This window comes from Rhinoderma darwinii, chromosome 2 (genome assembly GCF_050947455.1).
Source record: "Rhinoderma darwinii isolate aRhiDar2 chromosome 2, aRhiDar2.hap1, whole genome shotgun sequence".
Classification (NCBI taxonomy): Eukaryota; Metazoa; Chordata; class Amphibia; order Anura; family Rhinodermatidae; genus Rhinoderma; species Rhinoderma darwinii.
The window spans coordinates 281,829,491-281,853,269 of record NC_134688.1 but is presented as its reverse complement, the minus strand read 5'-3'; the positions used below and the strand labels follow the sequence as shown (position 1 = coordinate 281,853,269).

At 38.9% G+C, this 23,779-nt stretch overlaps 1 protein-coding gene across 4 annotated transcripts in view; it reads right to left on the bottom strand.

Annotated features, from left to right (window-relative positions):
* Positions 1-4,061: 4,061 nt before the first annotated feature.
* The window catches only part of LOC142743010 (heterogeneous nuclear ribonucleoprotein R-like), a 63,748-nt gene continuing 44,030 nt past the window's right edge, over positions 4,062-23,779 (bottom strand). The window contains exons 8-12 of one of the 4 annotated variants that reach the window (XR_012881477.1): positions 20,880-21,001; positions 18,905-19,449; positions 10,513-10,594; positions 7,649-7,764; positions 4,063-7,212 (exon numbers count right to left, since the gene is read on the bottom strand). Coding sequence is in view for 2 of the 4 variants with exons in the window: in XM_075853341.1 (XP_075709456.1) it covers positions 10,527-10,594; positions 18,905-19,449; positions 20,880-21,001 (735 nt within the window). In the remaining 2 variants the exon portion in view is untranslated. Of the gene's footprint in view, positions 7,765-10,512; positions 10,595-18,904; positions 19,450-20,879; positions 21,002-23,779 lie in introns of all 4 variants that reach the window. The other 3 variants (XR_012881478.1, XM_075853341.1, XM_075853342.1) reach the window with 3 other exon arrangements.

Genomic DNA, 23,779 nt, shown 5'->3' with positions numbered 1-23,779 from the left:
GTTAAAAACTAGATGCCCACTTTATTCTATGGGTTGATAGGATTACGGCGATAAATGTATATTTGTGTACATTTTTAATGTTTTACAGCTTTTTTTTTTTTCTTAAAATAAATAAATAAAAAAAACAATAAAAAAAAAATAAAAAAAAAATATATATATATAGTTTTGTGTCGCCATATTCGGAGAGTCATGACTTTATTTTTCCGTCGATTGAGCGATGTGAGGGTTTATTTTTTGCTGGGTGAGCTTTAATTTTTATTGGTACCATTTTGAGGTACATGTGACTTTTTGATAATTTTTTTGGGGACCTAAGTTGACTAAAAAAAAACAGCAATTTGGGTTTTTCCATTTTTATACGGCGTTCACAGAGCTGGTTACATTGTAATAATTCAGACTTTTATGGAAGCGGCGATAACCGTTATATTAATTTCATTTTTTTTAAACATTACTTTTAACTATACTGTATTGCAGTGTATCGTGTTTCTTACAGTGTCCTTATAGAGCCCTGCCGGAGGCCCCCAGGCTGCAAGGGTGACCATCAGCACACTGCGATCACACGTCGGAGGGGGCCACTCCCATATTCTAATGCTTTAAATGCAGCGCAGACACAGATTCTATAGGGTTTAACAGGCGGAATCAGAATAACTGAATGAATAGCTTTCGCACGTTGCAGTGAGGTGTGGGATGTATTACACAGCCATCAACCGCTACGTATGGAGCGAGCTCAGCCCGTGAGCCAGCTCAATACTTATCCTTAAGAGCTGCCACACACACGTACGTGGCATGTCGTAAAGAGATTAAAGGTTTCACCCCCTTAGCTTTAGTCGTAGCCTCTGTACATGAATGATAATTATTCAAAGTACAGAAATGTTTTAGTAAAGGTGCAGAAGTAACTAGGGCCGGGGTAGAACAGATTAAAATTATTTGGCAGAAGTAATTATTTAATGTTTGGCTTAACGCACATTCTGCCTGACAGAAAAGTATTAATGCAAAATGCATTCGTATCACGAGGAATGTCTAAAATTGGTGCGTGTGGGTTTGGAGATGTGTCCTTTTTTAGAAAAAGGGGCTTTTTTAATTTTAATTTAATATTTTTTTTTACATTTGACTTTATTTTTTTTAAACCATAGGGGCTCAGGTTAGCAGGGAAGACATTATCTATGTGTTACCAGTGATCTGCATAACGAGACACGCAGATTGCTACTCTGCATTTCTCCAAGCTCCCTCTCAACAGTCCGAATGAAGAAGCGGCGGCTTCTGCTTGTGGGATCACAAACCTCAATATGAGCTCTGTGTTTAGGGTTTTATTGCGACGGGGGAACGGATTATTTCAGTTCTCCTTCACAGTACAATGACACTGCGCGCTGGAGCGCAGGGCCATCAAACGCAGCAAGTAAATTATCGAGCTGCAGACAGAAACATCAGTCCCTTCGCCCGTTAATTTACATGGTGTGGGCAGGAAGAGATTAACCAGATTATGTTGTTGAATATTTAGGTCAGTAAGTGGGAATTCACACGTGGCATATTCGTGGCAGAAATATATTCCATACATCCGTATGGGCTTGTTTCTGAAGCATGTTCACGGGATGTAAATAAATTAAGGTGGATGCGGATTTCTGTAGCAGAAACTTTCTGCATTGGAAATCTGCCACATGTAAATTTAACCTAGTTTATTTTTACACTTTCAGATATTACATACATTTATGGCGGTGGAAGGTAGAAGCCCTAAAAAAAAGTATCTGCCTATAAGCAAATTAAGAATACTTACGCATCATTTGCATAAACTGTTCCATGTTGGATCCATCTGTATAGGTTAAGAGAATTAATAGAATAGATTTTAAAAGTTAGAAACTATTAAATACCTTTGTGAGATTTATACATGTATAATTAGGGTATGTACACACAAAATAAAAAAACGTCTGAAAAAGTGACATGCACTTATTTTTCACGGCCGCGTAAAAACGCCTCGACTGAAGAGAACGCCATTTTTCTCCTTGAAAGCAATGGGCAGATGTTTGGAGATGTTCTGCTTCTGATTTTTCAGCCGTTTTTCGGGACATTTAGAGGAAAAACTGTCCCGTTCTGAAAACATTATTACAGTACGGGACAGTTTTCCTGCAGCGATGCAGGGACTCCTAGCGTCATAGAGAACTATGCCAGGAGCCCGGCTCCCTGAAATGTGTTCGGGCCGGGTAACACTGCCGAACATGCTCGCGTGAATCCGGCCTTAAATGGCTGGGCAAGTGTTTGGAGACCGCTATCATCCCTGATACCCTAATAAACATGCATGCAGTCTTTGGGATCTGCCGACAATTATCTAATGTACATAGTCATTTCTATACACACTGCACTTATTTCCATATTTATTCATAAACATAACCCTGATATGAAGAGAGAGACCATACCTAAACCACATACCTGGTCCTGAAATATAAGAAAAAGTCTGAGTACTGTCCAAAGATTGCAAGGTTTGTTTTGCAGATCTTAAATCTAAAACCAAAACGGTACGTGAGAAATTATTTCATTTCCAGTCAACAAGAACAGAAAAAAAAAAAAAAAAAAGAGAAAATTGTAAAACTTTAAAGGAAAAAGGGGGCAATTTATTAATAGCAAAAAAAAAGTTGCAATAAACTGTGACACGTTTATTAAAGAAGCAAAAGCCTCCTGATAAATGTGTTGCATTTTTCATTCAGGTTGTGCTCAACAATTGTGCCCCATCAGCCTTAAAAAAAAAAACAAAAAAAAACACTCCACTCACTACTACTCTTCTCTCCAGCGCGGTTCAAAGTCCTAACGCTGAGCAGCGTCCAGGCTTTATATGCGATGCAGCAATTTAACCTCATTAGTGCTGCGTCTAATACAACTTCCTGACCCCGCCCACCATCAATACGTTGTATGAGCCATGCTAGTCATGAGAATACCAAAAGGGGAAAAGAGGAGTGGGGAGGTGAGGTTTTTTTTTTCTTGAGGGTATGTTCACACGCTTGGCAAAAAACTTCTGAAAATACGGAGCTGTTTTCAAGGGAAAACAGCTCCTGATTTTCAGACATTTAAGCCACTCGCGTTTTTTGCTGCGTTTTTATGCGGCCGTTTTTGGAGCAGTTTTCAATAGTCTATGAAAAACGGCTCCAAAAACGCCCCAATAAGTGACCTACACTTTTTTCGCGGCCGTTCTTTTACATGGCCGTTTTTCAAAACGGCCGCGTAAAAAAACGGCCCGTCGGAACAGAACACCATTTTTCCATTGCAATCAATGGGCAGATGTTTGGAGGCGTTCTGCTTCTGATTTCTCGCCCGAGAAACGGCCGAAAATAAGCCGTGTGAATATACCCCAACAGTCCGATTGGGGGGTGGGGGGCAAGGTAGGGCCTTTCCCTTGCTACCCTCCATAGAGTGGAATCAAGGAGCTGGCATAGATTTCCACAATAACTTATGCCAGTTTTCTGGTGTAAATTATAATAAAAATTTTCAGGCCTTGGTGCCAACACCCCATTTACCGAGGCAACACCCCTTTCCCCCGAAAGTGTCGAGGATGGCACAAAAGTCGCAATTTGCACTGCACATTGCAACTTTTAGGCTTTTTTGAGACTTATCTATGCCAGAAAATTGGTGTAGAAAGGGTAATAAATTACCCCCAAAGTGTTCAAAATTAAAACTACTGCAAAAAGTTAAATTATGTGACATATATAAGAGGACTGTAGTTAATTTTTGGTTAGTTAAAACAACAACATTAGAATACAAAGGGATACAATGAAGGAGAACATAAGTTCTAAATTAGACTGGCGACTTTCAGCAGCTCAATCACACTATGACGGAGGCCATATAATTTAAGATACGCAACAGAAAACACTTATTTCTTCAAAAAATAGCACAAATTAGCATTATTACTTGTTCACTGAATTGTAATGCCAAAATCCTAAACAAAAAATATAACATGTTATGATCAGAAGGATGGCCCTTTAGAATGGATGTGGCTTTACATTGTAGTAGTTTTATACAAGAGACACAGGACCAAAATGCGGCATTGATCTATTTCGTACTATAACGTTTATTTTATACAAAACTTGAAAACCCATGCTTTCCTCCACATAGCCACAGAATTAAAACATACATTTCTGTTTGGCTGCAGTCATTACTAGAACTGGTACTACAAGGGAAAGCTGTTGGCAGCCACAGACTTACCCTGCAGCGAGAAATGTAGTATTATTCGGCACCGATAAAAATTAATGTATACATGAACACATTTGAGTGGCTTTCCTTTCTGACTGATCGATTTCATGACCACCTCCCCTATGACGTCCATTAGTCCGCATAGGGCATTTGGAATGGGTGTGTTCAAATTGGACAGCCTTTTTAAAATGATACATCCAAGAACCCGTGAAAACAAACAAAAAAGACAACTGAACAACCGATGTAATGAAAAGATAACAGACAATGTGCAAAGTTATAGATCAGGTCTCGAAGACCAAAATTTTGTCATTAAGCATATTGCATTTTTATTTTTTTTAATCAGATTTTATCAGGTTTTTATTGAACATTTTGCAATTTAACAAAATTTGTACAGAAATAAATTAAATGCGCCTACGTAAACAGGGATTCTAAGAATAGTTAAGTTCACCTGTAACTGTTTATAAAGAGCATATCATTGAGTGAAGTCAGTCTCTCACTAAAAAAGGGGAAGGAACTCCCAGGGCTCCCATTCACGCTTCTAAATTATTTTTAATATAGGTTTCCTAAACACTCCTTGCTCTAAATTAGATAGTAGCATTCTATCCGATAAAAAAATTATAGCGTGGTGGGAACCATCGTACAAAGCCAACGAGCTGCTATCAATTTCCTCGCTTGATATAGTATTGGAAGTATAGCGGATTTCAGATATTCATCCCACAGGATGTCACCTATGTATCCCAAAACGCAGACTAAGGGCCTGTTCAGATGAGCGATGTTCACGTCCGGGTGCTGTCAGAGTGTATAACTAAGAGTAAACGGACTAAAAACTGAAACATTAAAGTCAATGGGCTCATGTCCGGTCCATGCAGAGAAAAATTGATGCATGAACTGCTTTGATTCGATTCTCGCATTAAACTCGCATATTGAAGTTAATGGGTCAGTGGAAAAGAAAAAAAAAAAAAAAAAAAAAGAAAAAAATCGGACAGCCCACTGTCGGCATTTTAGTGATGTCCGTTTTTTATGTGAAAATCTGATGACACACGGAACGCACGCTGACAACACGGATTCAACTTAAAATCATCAGTTTTTCCCTGAAGAAGAACTGCCGAGTTTTACCAAGCTTGTCTTTAATACAGCCGAAAGTGGAGATAGATAATTTACTGTGAAACCGTGAGTATATTAAAGACAAAAAGGCATTCAAAAACACAAGGGCACACAGGTCCCAAATACATGCAATAGATCATCTGGATCCGTCCCACATCTAGGACATTTAGCATCAAAACACTCCAATTCTATGAAGAAATATGCGGCTTCCAGTATATCCTATGCAATAAAGAGGAGATAGAAAGTGTGCCTTGTTAGTGGAAAGTTGAGGTACAGAGTACAGAATAGGTTTTCTCTCTGTTGATATAACCCCTATGTTTTGGGTAGCTTTTAAGATATTCAATTGCAAGATATTGACTAAAGTCCAGCTAAAAACAATTTTGTTGGATTGCAGAACTAAACTTAAACACCAGGTGATCTAAAAGTTACAAATTTCAGATGCCCAACTAATTGCCTTCATATGCTTAATTATTCAGTTATAAGCAAAGCAATGTTGCCGGTCAGTAAAACTGACTGGCAACTTATTAGGCCGTGCCTTTGGCCTAATAGGCTTATAGCCATCGCAGCCCTAGGGGCCTTTATTAGACCCCTGGCTGCCATCGACCCTTCGTTAGGATGACAGAGGGTGCTCCTTCCCTATGTCAAAAACCTTAAATGCTGTGGTCACTACTGACCACAACATCTAAGGGATTAAACAGCCGCAAACAGAGGTTCCTCTGATCCTGGCCCGTTACAGCGGTAGCTTGGCTGTCAACACTGCTGGACTCCCAGATTCTGTGCCTATATGATCACTGTGACATACAAGTACGTCAGTTTGCCTTGACTAAAAGCGTTCTATGACATATGTGTACATCATTTTGGGGGAATAAAACACATGGAGAAACTATGGACAAATACAACGGTTGAAAAAAAATTGTGTGTGTGCCTACCCTTTGACCTGACCCTGGCTGAACGTGACATACAGCACTTTGAGTCAAGGGACAGATTTGGGGCCCCCACAATGTCAGGTTGACAACCACTAGTAAACACAATGAACTGCATCTGATAGTCCACTGAATTATTTTATACATTATTCAGTGCAATTACTTTTTATATATTTTTTTCTCAATTCTTTATTTAAAAGTGTACCTCCATTTTCAGGAAAAACAATTATAGCGCAGAAGTGCATGTAGAAGCCATGGAGACTAGCAGGACGCTCTGTCCCTAAATGCATAGTTATGAGCAGCCAGAAGCACAACAGACTTTACTCAGTCCGTGCTGCAGCTTCAAGCAAAATTGCAAATACAAGTGATTTAGAAAAGCTATTATAGTGCACACTCCTGCACGAATAGTTTTTTCACTAAAAGTAGAGGTACGCTTTAACAAATTTTGGAATTATGTAACAATCAATAGGAAAAAAAGGGGAAGGGTTTACTTACATGAGCCAGATACTTGGAGTCAAGGCTAGGATCAATCAGACCTTTCCCAATATCACAGGACTCAATCCCATCAGAGGTTCGTAATATTTACGGCTCCTGCAAAGCCATCATACCATATGGCCATGGGCACAAGGACCCAATGATGGCAACCGAGCAGGGGACCTCTCTTACGGAACATGCACTTTGCCTACCGGGGACCAACTTGCCATTTCTAATCCAATATCAGTTAGCCAAATTACTATATTTATTCCTTAGTCATTAATTTATGGTCAAGTTAACTCCTCACATTTACCTGTTAACTATATAAAATTGTGTATTTTATCAGGTCTTCAAGTAAAAATGTTTATTACATCTATGCCAAAGAACAACGCTTTTCATTTTAGTTTTAAAAGGCAATTTCGCTTTGAAAAATGTTCCTTAATCTCTCATTGCTCAAAGTCTTGCTTACCTGGAGTTGATGGCATCTTGGCTTAGAAAAGAAAGGATTCTTCTTGACACATCCAACAAATGTGATCTTCACCTGCATTAGGGAACATGGAACACCCTAAAAGTAACAGGTTCTACCGATTTGCATTGTTTATTCCTGTGCGGAGACCATTTTTTTTTTTTCCTAACAGGCCATAATAACCCAATTTGCTATTCCAGGAGAAGAGAAATATTGAGATAATCACCCCAGGAAAGGCCACACTGACCATCTCTGTACGAATTCATCAAGAAAACTTAAAAGGGGTTTTCCGAGCTTATGAAAAACACAGAGCAGTACCTGTATGTATGAATGCTCACCAGATTATGTCAGTTTATAATTTTTCTAGGGCTTGCTGTAGGTGGGATTACCATGGAAAGGACTACAATTAAAATTATTCTTCTCTCCTCTTACCGACATGGCTTCTACTTACAGCTACATGCATGTCCCTGTATTACAATCCGTAATAGTGCTGTAGTGCCGTTTTACTCACGGTCTGCTACGGAGACACAGCTCTGTACAATCTGCTGCCCAGCATGTGAAACATGATCCCTCCAAAAGACCAGGGAGCAGTGAAGATAAGAGGCATGTGATGTGTGTCGTCCTGTACTAGAGGGAAGGGGGAGAGGGGAGATTGGAGCGCATAGAACTTCGCACAAGTAGGAGATAAATAAAGCACCAGAAAAATAGTCACGTGACAATGCGAGACTGGCTTACAGAGATATTTCAACTACAGACAAAACAATAGTAAAAAAACTGACTTTACTGCTGTTAAACCATCTGCAAACAATATTTTAGACCGGAAAACCCCTTCAAGGAGACTCACTAGGTCAATCTTCAGCTGTAGGTGAGCAGGTGACAGAATTGTCATGCTTCAGCCTTATTTTCTTCAGATATTACTGGATCCTTCTGTATTTATCCATCATTATTTAGGCAGTATAGAAACGGGGCAAGAATCTGAAAGTTTGTTTTCCTGTAATGTATTACTATTAACCAAACTTGTTTTCATAAACATAAATAAAAAGTGATTACTACCAGTGTTCAGCACTTACAGCTCTTGGTATACTGGCAACAAATGCAATTTCTTGTGATATTTTTTCATATCGCCTTGTATTTTTATCCAATACGAGTACTGTAATATTTAGTCAATTACTTTCTGAATACTTCTACTGCGTTCTGATCTTTAACAGTATTTTCAGCTTTTAATTGAATAATACTGGTCAGGGTCTGCAAAAGAAGTCACTACCAACATGGAAATAATGAATGATAGCCGAAATCTTGTTTTAAAGCCTTGTGAGAATGTTCAGGGAGGGAGGGAGGGAGGAGGGCTCTTGATATCCGCTTTTCTATACAAAAGATACAAACGTTTCTTCATATTTTTAAATATAATCAATTACAAAATTCCTTAAAGGGAACCGGTCACCAGCATTTCACCTATTAAACCAGCAATACCTGGTGGTAGTGGATGAAAAATCATTTCTATATAACCTAGAATTGTCTTCTTAGTCAGTTGTGTAGCTTTAGTATTCAGCTTCTTAGTGTTCCCACACCATATGCTAATGATCAGAAGGAGTCAAATCTTCATTCCTCAAGTCTTTCCGAGTTTACCCCGCCTCCTTACTTTTGATTGGACAGCTCCTCGCCACACAAAATCCTGCGCTTGCGCATTGATGTCCTCTTCTGGTGTGTGCGTACAACGGGACACCCGATTATTACGATAAAAGGCGCAAAATGTTTGCAGACCGTTGTTTACAGTTGGAGGAGGAGCTTAAGAGAGGGGATAACAGCAATGAACTTTTGATGGCAGCGGCCAGTGAGGGATAAGTAAAGTTCAATAGGTGAAATGCTGGTGACAGGTTCCCTTTAAGAACAGAGGTTCAATGTGTGCAAATGCCGAATTATAAAAGGTGCTCTTTAAAGGCTCTGGACATCCGTGGGGTAATTTATTTTTAAACTGCATGTGTTTTGGCCTAAAAATGTTTGTAATAAATTTTTATAAAAAATTCATAACTGTTTTTTCTTATGTAGCCACCATGTATTCAAATACATAGCAGGCTTCAGAATATTGTTCACTGTAAAATTCGTCGGCTCAATTTCCAGCGACTCCTGTAAACTTCTAAATGCTGATCTAAGCTGGATTACAGAATACATGCTGGTTGCAGAAGAGAGACAATTCAGAATTTTTTTTTTAAAAACCAAAATTACTAAAATTATTTTAGCCCACTATACATGCAATAAAATATATATTTTTTTTTACGCCAAAGGTGTCAATAGCAATAGCTTTTAAATTATTATAAGCAGCATGACAATTTCAACTGTAAAGCGCAGTAGCAGTATTATGTAGTTTTGTATTGTGCTTAAAATAACTAAAGTGGAAAGCAATCATTGTTGCAGCAGGTTGTAGTACGTGACATAGGATTATAAAAATTTACTTTTCCCATTTCCTGTGGAGGACTTTGTAATCACATTCGGGCCGGGTTCCCACAGGTCAGTTACGCTGCGAAAAAACTGCGCAGCAGATCTAACCTGGAAACCGCAGTAGATCCTGTCCGAAAAACCGCACCAAGCTGTGGTGCGGTTTTTTTCAACGGATTTTCCGCTGCGGAAAGCAGCGGTAGAAAACGCTCATACTTACCTAGGCTGTTACGGCGACGCGTCCCTCCTGTATAGTCCGGTCCAGTCTCCCTGGATGACACTGCAACGCAGCCTGTATTTGGCTGCAGCGGTCACATGGGATGCAACGTCATCACAGGAGTCCGGACTGGACGAAGGAAAACAGACTTCTGGGTATTTTTTTTTTTTTCCCGTAGTTCCGATTTTTGCAGCATAAATCGCTGCGGATATGCCGCAAAAGTCGCAAACACTTGGCTTTCTGTTGCGTGTTTTTCATCCCCATTGAAATCAATGGGGAAAACATGCAATGGCAAAATCAACGAAAACACAGCATAAAATGGACATGCTGCGGATTTAAATTCCGCACCGTAGGTCAATTTATTAACGTTTACGCTGTGTTCTTTTCCACAACGTGGGCATGAGATTCTTAATCTCATCCACTTTGCTGCTACTGTAAATGCTGTGGAATTTACGCACAGAATTCTGTTGTGGAAATTCCGCAGCGTTTACGCTACGTGGGAACCCGCTCTCAAACGTCTTTGGAAGAGAGAGATATATATAAAATTTAAATATATATTCATTATGATGGGGAAAAAAAAAATCAGGGCACTGTGGTGTGAATAGGGATTTTTAAAAAAACACAAACCAAAAACCTTAGAATACACATAAGCAGGAAAGAGATATTAGTTTAATATAAGTGAAAAGTTTAGTGCGTAAACACAATTATGAACAAAAAGGTCTTACCAAGTAATCCAATGCTATTCTTCACTGATAACGTAGTTTAGCAAACCCCCATTCATAGCATGTCTGGGCAGAGCAGATTCTCCTGATAGTTAGGTAAAAGAAGTAGTTAATACATATATAAAACTCACGGTTTTTCCAACACTTCAGTATTAGACAAAATTGTGGATGTTAGCCAACTAAAGCCATAACTATAGGGGAATAACAAAGCAAATGGTATAACTTAATTAAGCAAATACCATGAAGTTGCTGAAACTGGACAACCCTTTTGTGAAGCCAGCCTGAAAGAAATCTGCTAATATTTTACAACATTCTATAGTTTAAAATTACATAAAATGAGAAGATGCCGATTTCCTATCATGGAGAGAGTAAGAACTAGAATTAGAACTGCATATGGATTCTAGAGGGAACCAGCAGAATTCTCACTGAATGAAAGCATTTACAAAGTTGCTCAAGTTTTTGTCAAATTTACTGAGAAAAAAAAGTGGGATCAATTAAAGTCTAATCCTTCTTTTTCCTGAAATTTGCTGCCAGAGTTGGGAGGACCCCATACACATTAGACAGTTGGCCGACCTCACTGAAGTTTTGCAAGTTCAGCCTGTTTTTAATCGAATATGTATGCCCAGCTTTAATATGGTTAAGAAAAAAAAAAAGAAAAACACATGTTCAACAATGTTTCAGTTTTCCAGTGACAAAAATGTATTTGCAATAACAAAGGGGTTTAGGTGCTCCTTAGTTCACTTCATTCTAGAAATCAGAGACCTATCACAAGTTGTACTAACTGACTACCAACACTACCCCACTTTATCCCGAATACGTTAAATTCTTTACTCAGGGACCTACAATTTTTGCTGTATTCCAAAAAGGAGATGTAATTTCGTCTCGTTTCCTCTGGTAACTTTTTTTTTTTTTTATCAATTGAGTGCAGTTAAAGCAATGTTTAAAACACTGACAGGCTTTGTTCTGTGTTAGGCCTCATGCCCACTTCAGTTTTTTTCATCAGGGTGCTATCCGTTTTTTTTTAAACTGATAGCACCCTGACACATTCATTTCAATGGGGCCATGCACACTTCCGTTGTTTTAACGGAACCGTGCAGCCTTTCCATCAAAAATAGGGCAGGTCCTACTCCTGCCCGTTTTTGACAGAACAGTCTCGGCCTTTGCATTGATTTGGTCCATGAAACAACGGACTGCACATGGAAGCCATCCGTGTGCGGGCCGTGATTCAAGGAACCGTGATTATCGGCCGTTCAACGCCACACGGAAGTGTGCATGAGGCCTTGAGTTGTTTTCCATCAGGTCTGCATTGCTCAGCTAGGATAGTCAGAATAACGTAACATGTTGTGCTATACTATCCAGTAAAAGAACAAAACAGACATTTGTTAAAGAAGGGGGGAGGTAAAACAAAAAAAAACAAAAAAGAATGGATCATAATTAATCTGTCAAATGCATCATGACAAATCGGTCATGAATCCTGTAAAAATAAAGTCATAAAGCTAGAGTGAACAGAACCATACAACGATTTATGGACAGTATTCAATAGGGTAATTGGCCACACAAAGTAGTACAGTGGCAAGGGTATTTAAAAAAAAAAAAGTATACCTTAACTGTATGCCCTATTGTGATGTTAATGGATCCCTATAGTTATCCATAAGAGACTTAGTGACCTCAGCCCCTGAGTAAGGTAAAAAAAACAAAAACAGTAAGTTCCCATGCACACGCCCGTGCCCATAATCACGGTCCGTGATTATGGGCACGGCCAGCTACAACCGTCCGCATTTGCGGGCCGTGCACCATTATAAATTATGAGAGCACGGTCCATAAAATAAAATAGGACACGTCCTATTTTTAAAAGAAGGTTTCTTCGGCACTGACCCCTTCCCGCAAATATATACGGAAGGTGTCAGTCGGCCATAGAAATGAAGGAGTCCTTAATTACAGACGAAATCTACGGTCGTGTGCATGGGACCTTACACTGCACAGAATCAAATAGAGCAGATTTTACTTTTATGCATAGGACGCTGCAGGTTCAATCATTTAACGTCCCATCTCAAGTACATAAGATCTGCAAAACCAGTGGACCCAGCTCATACACACGCCATATTACAGCTCCATTTGTTACAGAGCTGTAATATAGTAGCCACAGAGGTCCATAAGACCTCTACAGTACCTACGTATGCTTTCATGCAGTTTGTCGGATTCCACACGAGACCAAAAGAAAAAAAATTGTGGCATGTTCTATCAGACGCCACATGGAGGTATTCTCCCCTAGAAGCAGTCCCGTCAGATGAAACGAGCACATCACTTGGCACTGCTGTGTACATAAGCTCTTACTGCCTTGTTCAATGCTTCATTTTTTTCTACATGTACTATGACATTTCCCTAAAGCTCTGGCTAAAACTTTATACTTTGAATTTGTATAAATTTTTTATGTTTTCTTAAACATGTTCTTTACATTGCAGTATTTAACTTATTAGAGCATAACATTGCGCTGCGGTTCTTAGTGCAACTGGGGACCAGAAACTGCAAAAATGTTCAGCCATTTGTAGACTGGTATTTAGTCACCCAGTCAGCATATAAATTTACAGATGCTTCACTGACCTCTCCTCCCCCATTTCACTGGTAGTCACAACCTAGACAAAAACAGCTATATAAATTTTGAGGAACATATTGAACATTTGTTTTAATTTTTTTTTTTCATTTAAAATTGCAATTGCTAATTTAGAATGCATCGTTTTTTTTTATAGATGGCATCCTATAGTCACAAAACTAGATCTGTAGGATTCAATTTAATCACAATTAAAGAGATTAAACTAGATGTACATATATAAAACAAAACCACAAACTAGAAAAAAATAAAATACACCAGACTAAGAAATAAAACAGATATTCTAGTGGCATATAGAGCAGTATCAGTAGATGAGTGAGCTGCTGTGCCTGGGAACAGTTCATTCCATATGTACTACACTGACAGCTGACACGTGCCCTAAAATGTTGTGGAACATATAGGGAGGAGGGAAAAGGGTCTTTCACATTTTTTGCAATACTCTGAAGGGATCATAATCTTTATAAAAGTCACATTTTCAATATGTTCATTTGCCCCTCGAAGTGGATCATATGAAAACAATTTGAATACAAATAAGACACAGATGGATTTTTGTTGGAGGCCTTAAGTCCACTTCAAAATTCAGACAGAAATAGACTGAAGCTCAAAAGGATTTTTTTTTTTTTTTAGAACAATTTCAAAAATTTCAACAGGATAAATATCATTTAATTCAGTTTCAAGAATAAAATCACTTTATTTGCAAAAAGGAAATTGCACGATGAAAATTTGGATGGAAGATTCTTGATGTAGATCTCGAAATAAGAATCCACGCTCAGTATAGTTTTGAGATCTGTAAGCTGACTTTGTGTCCTCTGCTCAGACCTGTTTGGAATATGAATTTGGTTTCCATACAGAATAAAGTAGACAGTTGGTTTATTGTGACTGCTTAAAATGAGTGATCAAATACAATTTGAAATCTGAATGGTCAAACTGCATAGTTCAGCTAGTTTTGTTCAAGATACCCAGACCAAGTTAAAAACTTAGTAAAGACATCCATTGTCTAGTTTTAATAAAGACAAGCAAGAGAATTCAGAATTTCTGAAGAATTTTTTCCCAGTTTTGAAAACATTAGAACTTTCATAAGATGTTGATTCCGGTATTCAATTCACTTTAGAGGAAATGTAACTTCATACAATTTTAAATTTTCAACTTGTGTTAACCATTTTTTTTTTCTTTTTTAAAACATCATGAAGCATACTTTAAGACAAATGGTGAGAATATGAGGAATTTCATTTAATCTATCAGTCATTTTATTCAATAGCATCAATATTCCTTGTGGACCACCTGGCTTCAAAGACTGGTATGCAATAATGGCCTAATGACCACTACAATGTAAACGCAATCTTCAGCCAAAATCAGATTTGACTGGAGATCAGACCACAAGATATCTAAACCCCTTCCCTACCCACAAAACTGTTTATGAAGGAGGGGGGGGGGGTCCCCTGTTCAACAAATGTCTGTAGAGGATGTATTTTATTATAATCGAAACAAGATGTAGAAGTCTGAGCAGCCGTGCTTACTAAGACCAGGGGCACCGATTAAAATGCTGTGGGTGGAAAATACCCCATCCTTCATCTTGAATACATCTAGTACGAAAGACTTGGTGATGAATGGTGGAGGGAACTGGAATTTCCAATATCCAGTCAAAACACAGTTTTCAGGCCCCATGCACAAGTGCAGTATTTAATGCTTATGAAATAATGCACGGATGGGCCGCAGAGTGTCATCCGCATTTGCGGACCCTGCTCACAGTAATAAGTATAGGAGCACGGTCCATAAATGTGAAAAATAGGACATGTCCCATTTCTACGGCCCGGACACACACCCGTAAATATACGGGAAGGTGTACGTGGCCTAAAGAAATAAATGTGTCAGTATTTTATCCGCAATTCTGGATCCGTAATTGTAGATAAAAACGACGGGTGTGTGCATTCACCCTTAGCTTGAGATGGAATTAAAAAACATCTGCCACCACCTTTTTTTCTGCCCTCACTGAGGGCAGCAGAAGGTCGTGGCACAAACGCGGATTTCAGCGTTAGGAGTGTTCTCTCTGTGTGCTGTAGTTTTAACAGTTTAATCGTGGCAGCACTCACATCCCGCTGTGAGGAAGAGTCTGATCTATTCATAAGCTGCCACTAACCCCGCCTGCCCCCTTCTGATTGACAGTTTTCTCCCTATGAAGTTAGAGGCAGTAAAGGGTCAATCAGCAGCAGTAGGGCAGGGTTAGCGGCAGCTCATAAATACATCAGACTCTTCCGCACAGCGGGGTGCGAGAGCTGATCTGTCTGATTAAACTAAGTTTTACAAAAACTACAGAACACAGAGACAAAACACATTAAAAATGCTGAAATCCGCTTCTGTGCCACTTTCTTTTGCTGCCCTCAGTCAGGGCAGGAAAAAGGTGGGGACAGATGCGCTTTAAATAGAAATTGGTCACTAAATGCAAAACCTCTGTATGCAAGCTCGTGTGGATATAACCCTTGTCTGTTAAATAGAAAATGGTTGCAGAAATGCCCAAGTTTGATTGGTTTTGATGAACGTTAATTCTGACATGATTAAACTCTAACAGATATCAGATAGAATGGAAATACTGGAATAAATTTCTTCACATTAGCACAGATGTACTCAAGAGATTTTTGGGGCCTACAAAAAGGTATATAGAATTTATTCCATCTTCCATCAATGACGAGAAGAATTCCAACTATTTTATATTCTTTGCATACAGCTCAGTCTGCTACAATTAAAGAGGTTCTGTCACCACATTATAAGTGGCCTATATGGTACATAATGTAATCGGCGCTGTAATGTAGATTACAGCAGTGTTTTTTATTTAGAAAAACGATCATTTTTGACGGAGTTATGACCTATATTAGCTTTATGCTAATGAGTTTCTCAATGGACAACTGGGTGTGTTTTACTCTTTGACCAAGTGGGCGTTGTGGAGAGAAGTGTATGACGCTGACCAGTCAGCGTCATACACTTCTCCTCATTCATTTACACAGCAGGTCGTGTTCTTACCAGTGTGCAGTCACATAATCACACACTAAAGTTACTGAAGAGTCTTGAGAGTTAATAGACATCACGTCCAACCGGGACGGGATGTCTATTCATCACTGCCGACACTTCTCTAACGTTTAGTGTGGGAGTTAATGACAGCAAGCGTGATTTACAGCGTGATCTCGCGCAAGAACACGATCTCCTTTGTAAATGAATGGGGAGAAGTGTATGACGCCGATTGGTCAGCGTCATACACTCCTCTGTACAACGTCCACTTGGTCATATAGTAAAACACGCCCAGTTGTCCATTGAGAAACTCATTAGCATAAATCTAATATAGGTCATAACTCCGTCAAAAATGATCGTTTTTCTAAATAAAAAACACAGCTGTAATCTACATTACAGCGCCGATCACATCATGTACAAGATAGGCCACTTATAATCTGGTGACAGAGCCTCTAAGTAATGTGTGGTATGTGACAGGTTCAAAAATACCATTACTTTCTTTGTCAAATTTACAATGATCCAAACAGGTTTAAGTATGGATAGCCTCAGTCCCTGAAGTTTCTACACATTCAGGACTGCTAAAAGCCTGTGTAGCTGCATACCAAATCAGTAGTGTAACTACAAGTTCAATGTAATAAACAAATGTCTAAAAAATTAGAAATAGCAATATAAGGCCCGTTTGCTGAACCAATAATAAAAATAAGCAACCCCAGTCACATGAGACATGTACTGGTACCGAGATCAATTTCATGTCCTCAAGTGTCCACTTTCAGCTGCCTTATATTTATTGTGATAGCCAAAATTTATTTTGAAAAACAGATTTGATCACTCACATATGCAGTCCAGTCTTGAATTTTGTTTGTTGCAAGAATCACAACTCAGATTTTTTTTTCTTTTGTTTTGTTTAATAGGATACAACCAAGTTTGGAAAAGGATGAGGTTGTTTGCAGTGGAATTTTGTTTTAATTTTATTATAATTTTTTTTCTTGTTTTTGTGAATAGTTTTATTGAAATTGCACATTAACAAGTAAACGGGAAATACAGTTACAGAACATATTGCAGTGGCTTCAAGAGCCAAAGCAAAACCATTTGGTAGGGCATTTTTTTCCCTTCCAAAAAATGTGAAATTATAACAATAAAAATACAAATTAACCAAGTCTAGAAAGTCAAAACAGCAAATACATGAAATCCTAAAATGTTTAATTATAAAGACAACCTTTAAAATTACTAAAGACGTCAATACTGTTCACATTTATGTACAACATAACGCTACTGCAGAAAAGTTAAAGGAATCATTGGCAGAAATGCTGCATTTCTGCACAAATAATTTTGTCCCCCTCTAAAATTACCTATTCCTTGTGTGTATATAACACAATAAAACCAATAGTATCTGCCAGTCTTTGTTAGGGAGTGACTAAAACATAAATCAAAATAACTGCAAAATGTGGAGAAACTATAGCATTACAACCTAAAAGCAAGTAACAAAAAAACCCAAATGGTAATATCTGGAGCAAAAAGTAACCGTAGGAACATAAGTAGTATTACAGAGCGCCCACAAAGCTTGGTTCTCGGCCTGGCATAAAGAAGTACTCCGGCAAATTCTTTTTTTTTTTTTTGCACATATGCCAACTCACCAGCAATATTCCAGCAGTGTCATGTTTCTTTCCAGCTCAGTTGCATCTATACATACTGAACCCTTTCATTATGGGCAGTCGTGTCATGTGATCTCAGTCTGACCACCAGAACAGCCCATGCTCATGTGTAGAGAGGTAATTTTATCCTGTGTGGCCGACTTAGTGTGAACTACAGGATTACATAATCACCAATCAAATCCCTTCTAACATCTCTGAGACACCTACCCACAAGCCACCCAGCACCACCCTCCTTTCATGTCCCCTATGCATATAGTGCTGCTGAAGAATAATTTCTTCTCTAACTAAGGGAGTAGGAGTGCAGTGGTATATGATAGGCGAGTCCATACAATGATTAGCTGCAGTTATAAATCTCCCCTGACTCATAAAAACGGTCTATACTATCTGAAACAGCTGTGTGCAGAATCTCCAGTGTATTTCTACAAGATGTTGCTGCGAACTGTCTCGTGTAAAAACGGACATGGAGAAACCTATCACAAGCAGAATGCAGGGTAAACAGGCTGAAGCTGCATCACATAGGAATACACTTGGACTGCAGTGTGAGTATAGAAGTACTAAGAAGTTCTATGTCACTGATCTATTATTTGCTGCACTTCTATAGGACTAATAGCAGGGCAAGTGCAGTGTGAAGAGACTTCGCAACCTCTGCAAAGCCATAAGCATCATATGAATGTAGGCAGCATTAGGTGAACCATATTAGAGGGGGAAGAAAGAATCAAGATGGCAAACAGCCTATAAATGGCACATCACCTAAAACGGGTATACACAAGGCATACACAAGAGACTCAACATTATTCTTTATTAATAACCTATGCTGCACTATATATGCAAACAAAAAAAAATTGCTGGAGTGCTTCTTTAAATGTTCAGTGAACCCCAACTTAAATTCCCATTACTGTACCAGGGCATAATTGGAGGTTACCAATGGTAAATAAAATAAAATAAGAAAGCTATTTACATTATAGTGATAAACCAAGTACAAATTACAGGAAATGGATACTGAAGCCTGTGTGTGTGTATGTAAATGTAGGTGTTTGAAAAATCAAACTTTCTAATTGCTGCCTTTCCTACTTCCATTGCTGACCGTAAGAATCCTGATAAAACTCTTGATTGTCATTACTGTAACCATAGTTACCAGTATAATCACCACCTTGCTGCAATGGCTGTTGCGCTATGGGCTGGGTTCCCCAATTCTGCTGATTGTTGGTCTGGCGACGCTTGGAATCTGGCTGACTGTACCCATCTGCCTTTCTTTTTCCACCAACATTCCCACCTCTACTTCCACGGCTACCACGTGAGTTGCGACCTCGTTGGGGCTGCTGTGATGGCCCACCTCGTCCACCTCTGGATCCTCTAGGAGGGCCCATGGGAGAACCTCTTGGTACATAATTGGAGCGCCCTCCACGCTGAGGAGGAGCTGATCTGCCTCTAGGTGGTGGAGGCCCACCCCTGCCACCTCGTCCTCCTCGCCCACGCACAGGGTATGCATCATCATACCCATAATATGGATCATCGTAGCCACCACGGTAGTCATGATAATCATAAGTGTAATAATCATCATAGTAATCTTCATAGCCATAATAATCTTGCGGATATGAATAGCCGCCTCTGCCTCCACGGCCCCTGCCTCTGCCTAGAGGCGGCATACGAGGAGGGGGATAATAGTAATAATCATCATACCTAAGAATATAAACGAAGTATGAGCATGGGCATGATGAAATCACCAATATCAGAAAATTATTGCATGCAGATCTAGTTATTGACATTAAGGATGAGAGCCACCAAAATCACAACAAACCCTGGAGGCCATATAAAAAAATGCAGCTGACCAGCTTGTATTAAAGGGTACCTGTTGCTAAATTTGAGGCTACTAATCCACCATCGTGTCATTATACTGCTGGGGTTTAGCGTCCTAAATATACCCCTCTCAAAACTGTTAGTTTTGGAATTTGGTCTAAGAAGAAGTTATAATACAGAGTGCCCTGAATGTAAATTACCAAAGAAGAGTCCTGAGATGAGTCCCACAGCATCCTGTGTATGCTTGGCGCTCAGATGAAGTCGAGGCCAGTACACCTGAACTCAACTCAGGACTAATCTCTGGTAAATTACACACAGAGTACACTGTATTAGAACTTATTTTTAGACCAAATGATAGAACGGACAGTTTTGAGAGGGACATGTTTAGGACACGATTTCCCAGCAGTATAAATGAAATGCTGTTGGTTTAGTCCCAAAAAAATCTAGTTACAGGCTTTAAAAAATTGGCTCTTCTCTTGCAGGGTTTATATTATATTTTGTTTGAAGTGGCTTTGTCACCAATACATGGAATAGCATACAAACAAATCACAATGACAAAATTCATAACATTTTGACTACCAAGGTTAAATAGAAATGCTTACTATAAGGAAAGTAAAACAAAAATGAACGTGTTTTCTGTTAATATACTGTAGTGATGTCCGACATATAACAATGTACATCCATTAGCCGATTATAATAGATATATGCCCATACAGCTATTAAATAGTACATCTAACTTATTTAAAAATATAAAAAAACAGGAGCGCATAAAACTAAAAACAAATGACGTGGTCATAAAAATAAGCTAGAATTGTCCAACTCTACAATGTGAAGTTAGGCTATGTTCCCATGTGTCAGATTTTTATATGTGGATTTTTCAAAGAACCCTCAGCGGAAATCAGCGACTGAAACTGGGATTTCAGCTGTGGATGTGCCAGCAGATCTGCAAGCGGATTAGTCCCATTTTAATTAAATAGGGATAATCCATGGCTTTGCATGCGGAATTCACGGCAATAATGAAAATGTGGATTTGTTTTCCACTTCATATGAATCTGCGCCTAGATCCTCATCAAAATGCAGAACATGTGAACATGGACTTAGGTGTGCATTGATTTTTGTTGCTGCCTGCAGTAGACTGCTCAACAACCAAATCTTGAAAAGTATTACCTGTTCTGATCAGTGCACTTAAATATAAAGGACGATGTATCTATGCCTTCCAGAATAGGTCAACGGTGACACTTTTTTTTTTTTCTCTGTGAAGAACTAAGAACTGTAGAATATACACGGTTAAATAAAATGGCCCAAATACTTACAAAGTACCACGAGTCACTTGTCGTGCGGCCTGGCGCTCTTTTCTCTTCTTATCTGGAGGTTTTGCTAGTACGATTTCAATTTCTTCACCCTCCAGGTCTTTTCCATTCATTTCATCTATAGCCTATGCAGAAGCAAGGAGATTAACGGACTACACAATGCTATGTAGCTAAAATAAAACTAGAAATGGTTTAAAATGGGATAGCTAGTATAGACATGCTTTGCAAAACGAAAGGGTTTTCTGGAGATTAATAATGATGGTGTATCTATCCTTAGAGAGGGCCATAAAAAATGTGATCAGTGGGCATCAGCTGAATGAAAAGGTCACAGCACTCTAGCCAGGACTGTGCCCCTTTCATGGTTTTCCCTAGGCAGCTCACGGACATGAATATAACTGATCTGCAAGCACCGCGGCCCCTGCATTCAGCCAATTAGCGGTGGTGCCAGGAGTAGGACCCTCATCGATCAAATATTGTTGGCCTATACTAAGGCTAGGTCCCGGAAAATACTTTTAGCCAATTTTTCAGATTTTTTTTTTTTTTTTTTAAGAACTAATATAATGGATCTTCATTTTCAAGATTTTTTATATATATATATATATATATATATATATATATATATATATATATATATATATATATATATAATAGTACAGGAGTATTTTCCTTACTAAAAGTGTATATTTATCCAGAGATTTTTTTTATTATCTAATAATTATGCTGTCTTTGCCCCTGACCTATGTGGTAATGTAAAATCAATGGTATGTACTTCTGAAATTGCTCATTGTGTAAAGCATCCCTTAAACACCTTTCACTTTCTAATTTTGATCTTATAGTTCTTCTGTGTGCGATAAAAGAGGAAGGCGACAGGTGCTATTTAACTCATTAGATCCCCATGACAAGCAGTTTAATTGAACGTAAATTGGAAAATTGTATTCTTCTAAGGCTGGGTTCACATTGTGTTTTGGGTTTTTTTTCGCTTTCAAACGCAGCCTAAAGAAACACATTTAAAAACCGCATGCGTTTATAAAAATACCCATGCGTTTTGCAAAGTGTTTCAGCTGTAAGTCTATAACGGTTATATTCAAAACCACATTAAAGCTGAAACATTTAAAAAAAAACATGAATAGAAAGAAGGAAGGGACTGGCACTGTTGAACCAATAAATGTTCGAATGGATCACAGCAGTCAAATTGCCCCGGAGGTGCTCATCGATAAGTACAGCACAAAACAACTTGATATCAACAGACACACAATGTGAGTCAAGCCTAATAAACCAGGTACTTAAAGAGTCTCTGTCACCAGATTATAAGTGCCCTATCTCCTACATAATCTGATCGGCGCTGTAATGTAGATAACAGCAGTGGTTTTTATTTTGAAAAACGATAATTTTTGAGCAAGTTATGAGCAATTTTAGATTTATGCTAATTAGTTTCTTAATAGACAACTGGGCGTGTTTTTACTTTTTACCAACTGGGCGTTGTACAGAGGAGTGTATGAGGCTGACCAATCAGTGACCAATCAGTGTCTTACACTTCTCATTGTTCCAGCCCATTGTTACAGCATGATTGTGCAGTGAAAGAAGATGGGCTGTAACAATGAGAAGTGCAGGACACTGATTAGTCTCTGATTGGTCGGCCTCATACACTCCTCTGTACAACGCCCAGTTGGTAAAAAGTAAAAAACAGTTGTCTAAAAAATGATAGTTTTTCAAAATAAAAACCACTGTTATCTACATCACAGCGCCGATCAGATTATGTAGGAGGTAGGGCATTTATAATCTGGTGACAGAGCCTCTTTAACAGAGAATGGATATCAAGGAGTTGGAGCCCAATCTAAGAAAAAACATTAGGGTACGGTCCCAGGTAGAAGTGTCCACAATCACACGCAATATCGAATGGCAAGATTGTGCAGCCATAATACCCATAAAAAAACGTGCGGACATTGACCACCGCAAGCGAGCGGGGTTTCGGATGCTGCTACATGGGACCGTACCGTTACGACTGTGAAACAATGAACACGAAATGGGATTGATGCTTCTAAATGGCTTTTGATGAATGAAGGGCTATGGGTATGTTCACACGCAGTGTTTTCAGGCATAATTCGGGCGTTTTACATCTGAAACACCGGCTCCATTACGCCTACAAACATCTGCCCATTGCTTGCAATGGGATTTACGATGTTCTGTTCCCAAGAGCCTTTATTTTACGCGTCACTGTCAAAACACGGCGCGTAAAATGACGGTTTGTCAAAAGAAGTGCAGGACACTTCTTGGGACGTTTTTGGAGGCGTTTTCATTGACTCCATTGAAAAACAGCTCCAAAAACGGCCGTAAAAAACGCAGCGAAACATGCGAGTTGCTACAAAAACGCCTGAAAATCAGGAGCTGTTTTCGCCTGAAAACAGCTCTGTATTTTCAGACGTATTTTGCCAAGCCGTGTGAACATACCCTTACAAGCCTTTGACAACTCTGAAAATATCTACTAGTTTGACATGTTGTCTTATCGCTTTCAGGCCAAGTAGATAAAAGGAGCAGGATAGTTAAATAAAAAAAAAAACAAATGTACACCTCTATACATAAATATTTATATTATAATTTAGCTTATCCGGAGATATAAAATGGACAGCCGATCCTCAGGACAGGCCATAAGTATCTGATCGGTGGGTTGCGACTCTTGGCTCCCCCGCAGATTAGTGGATTAGCACTCTTGTGAGCACTGCTCCCCTTTCATTCCTTCTACAGCTCCATACTTTAAAAGGCTGTCAAACTTGTAGTGGTGGGTCACAGTATTACAGCTTTCACCCATTCACTTATCGGAGAAAGCTGCAATACTGCGCACCGCCTCTAAAAGTGTGTCAGCGTTTAACATCATGCAGCATTGAAAGGAACGAAGGGCGAGAAGT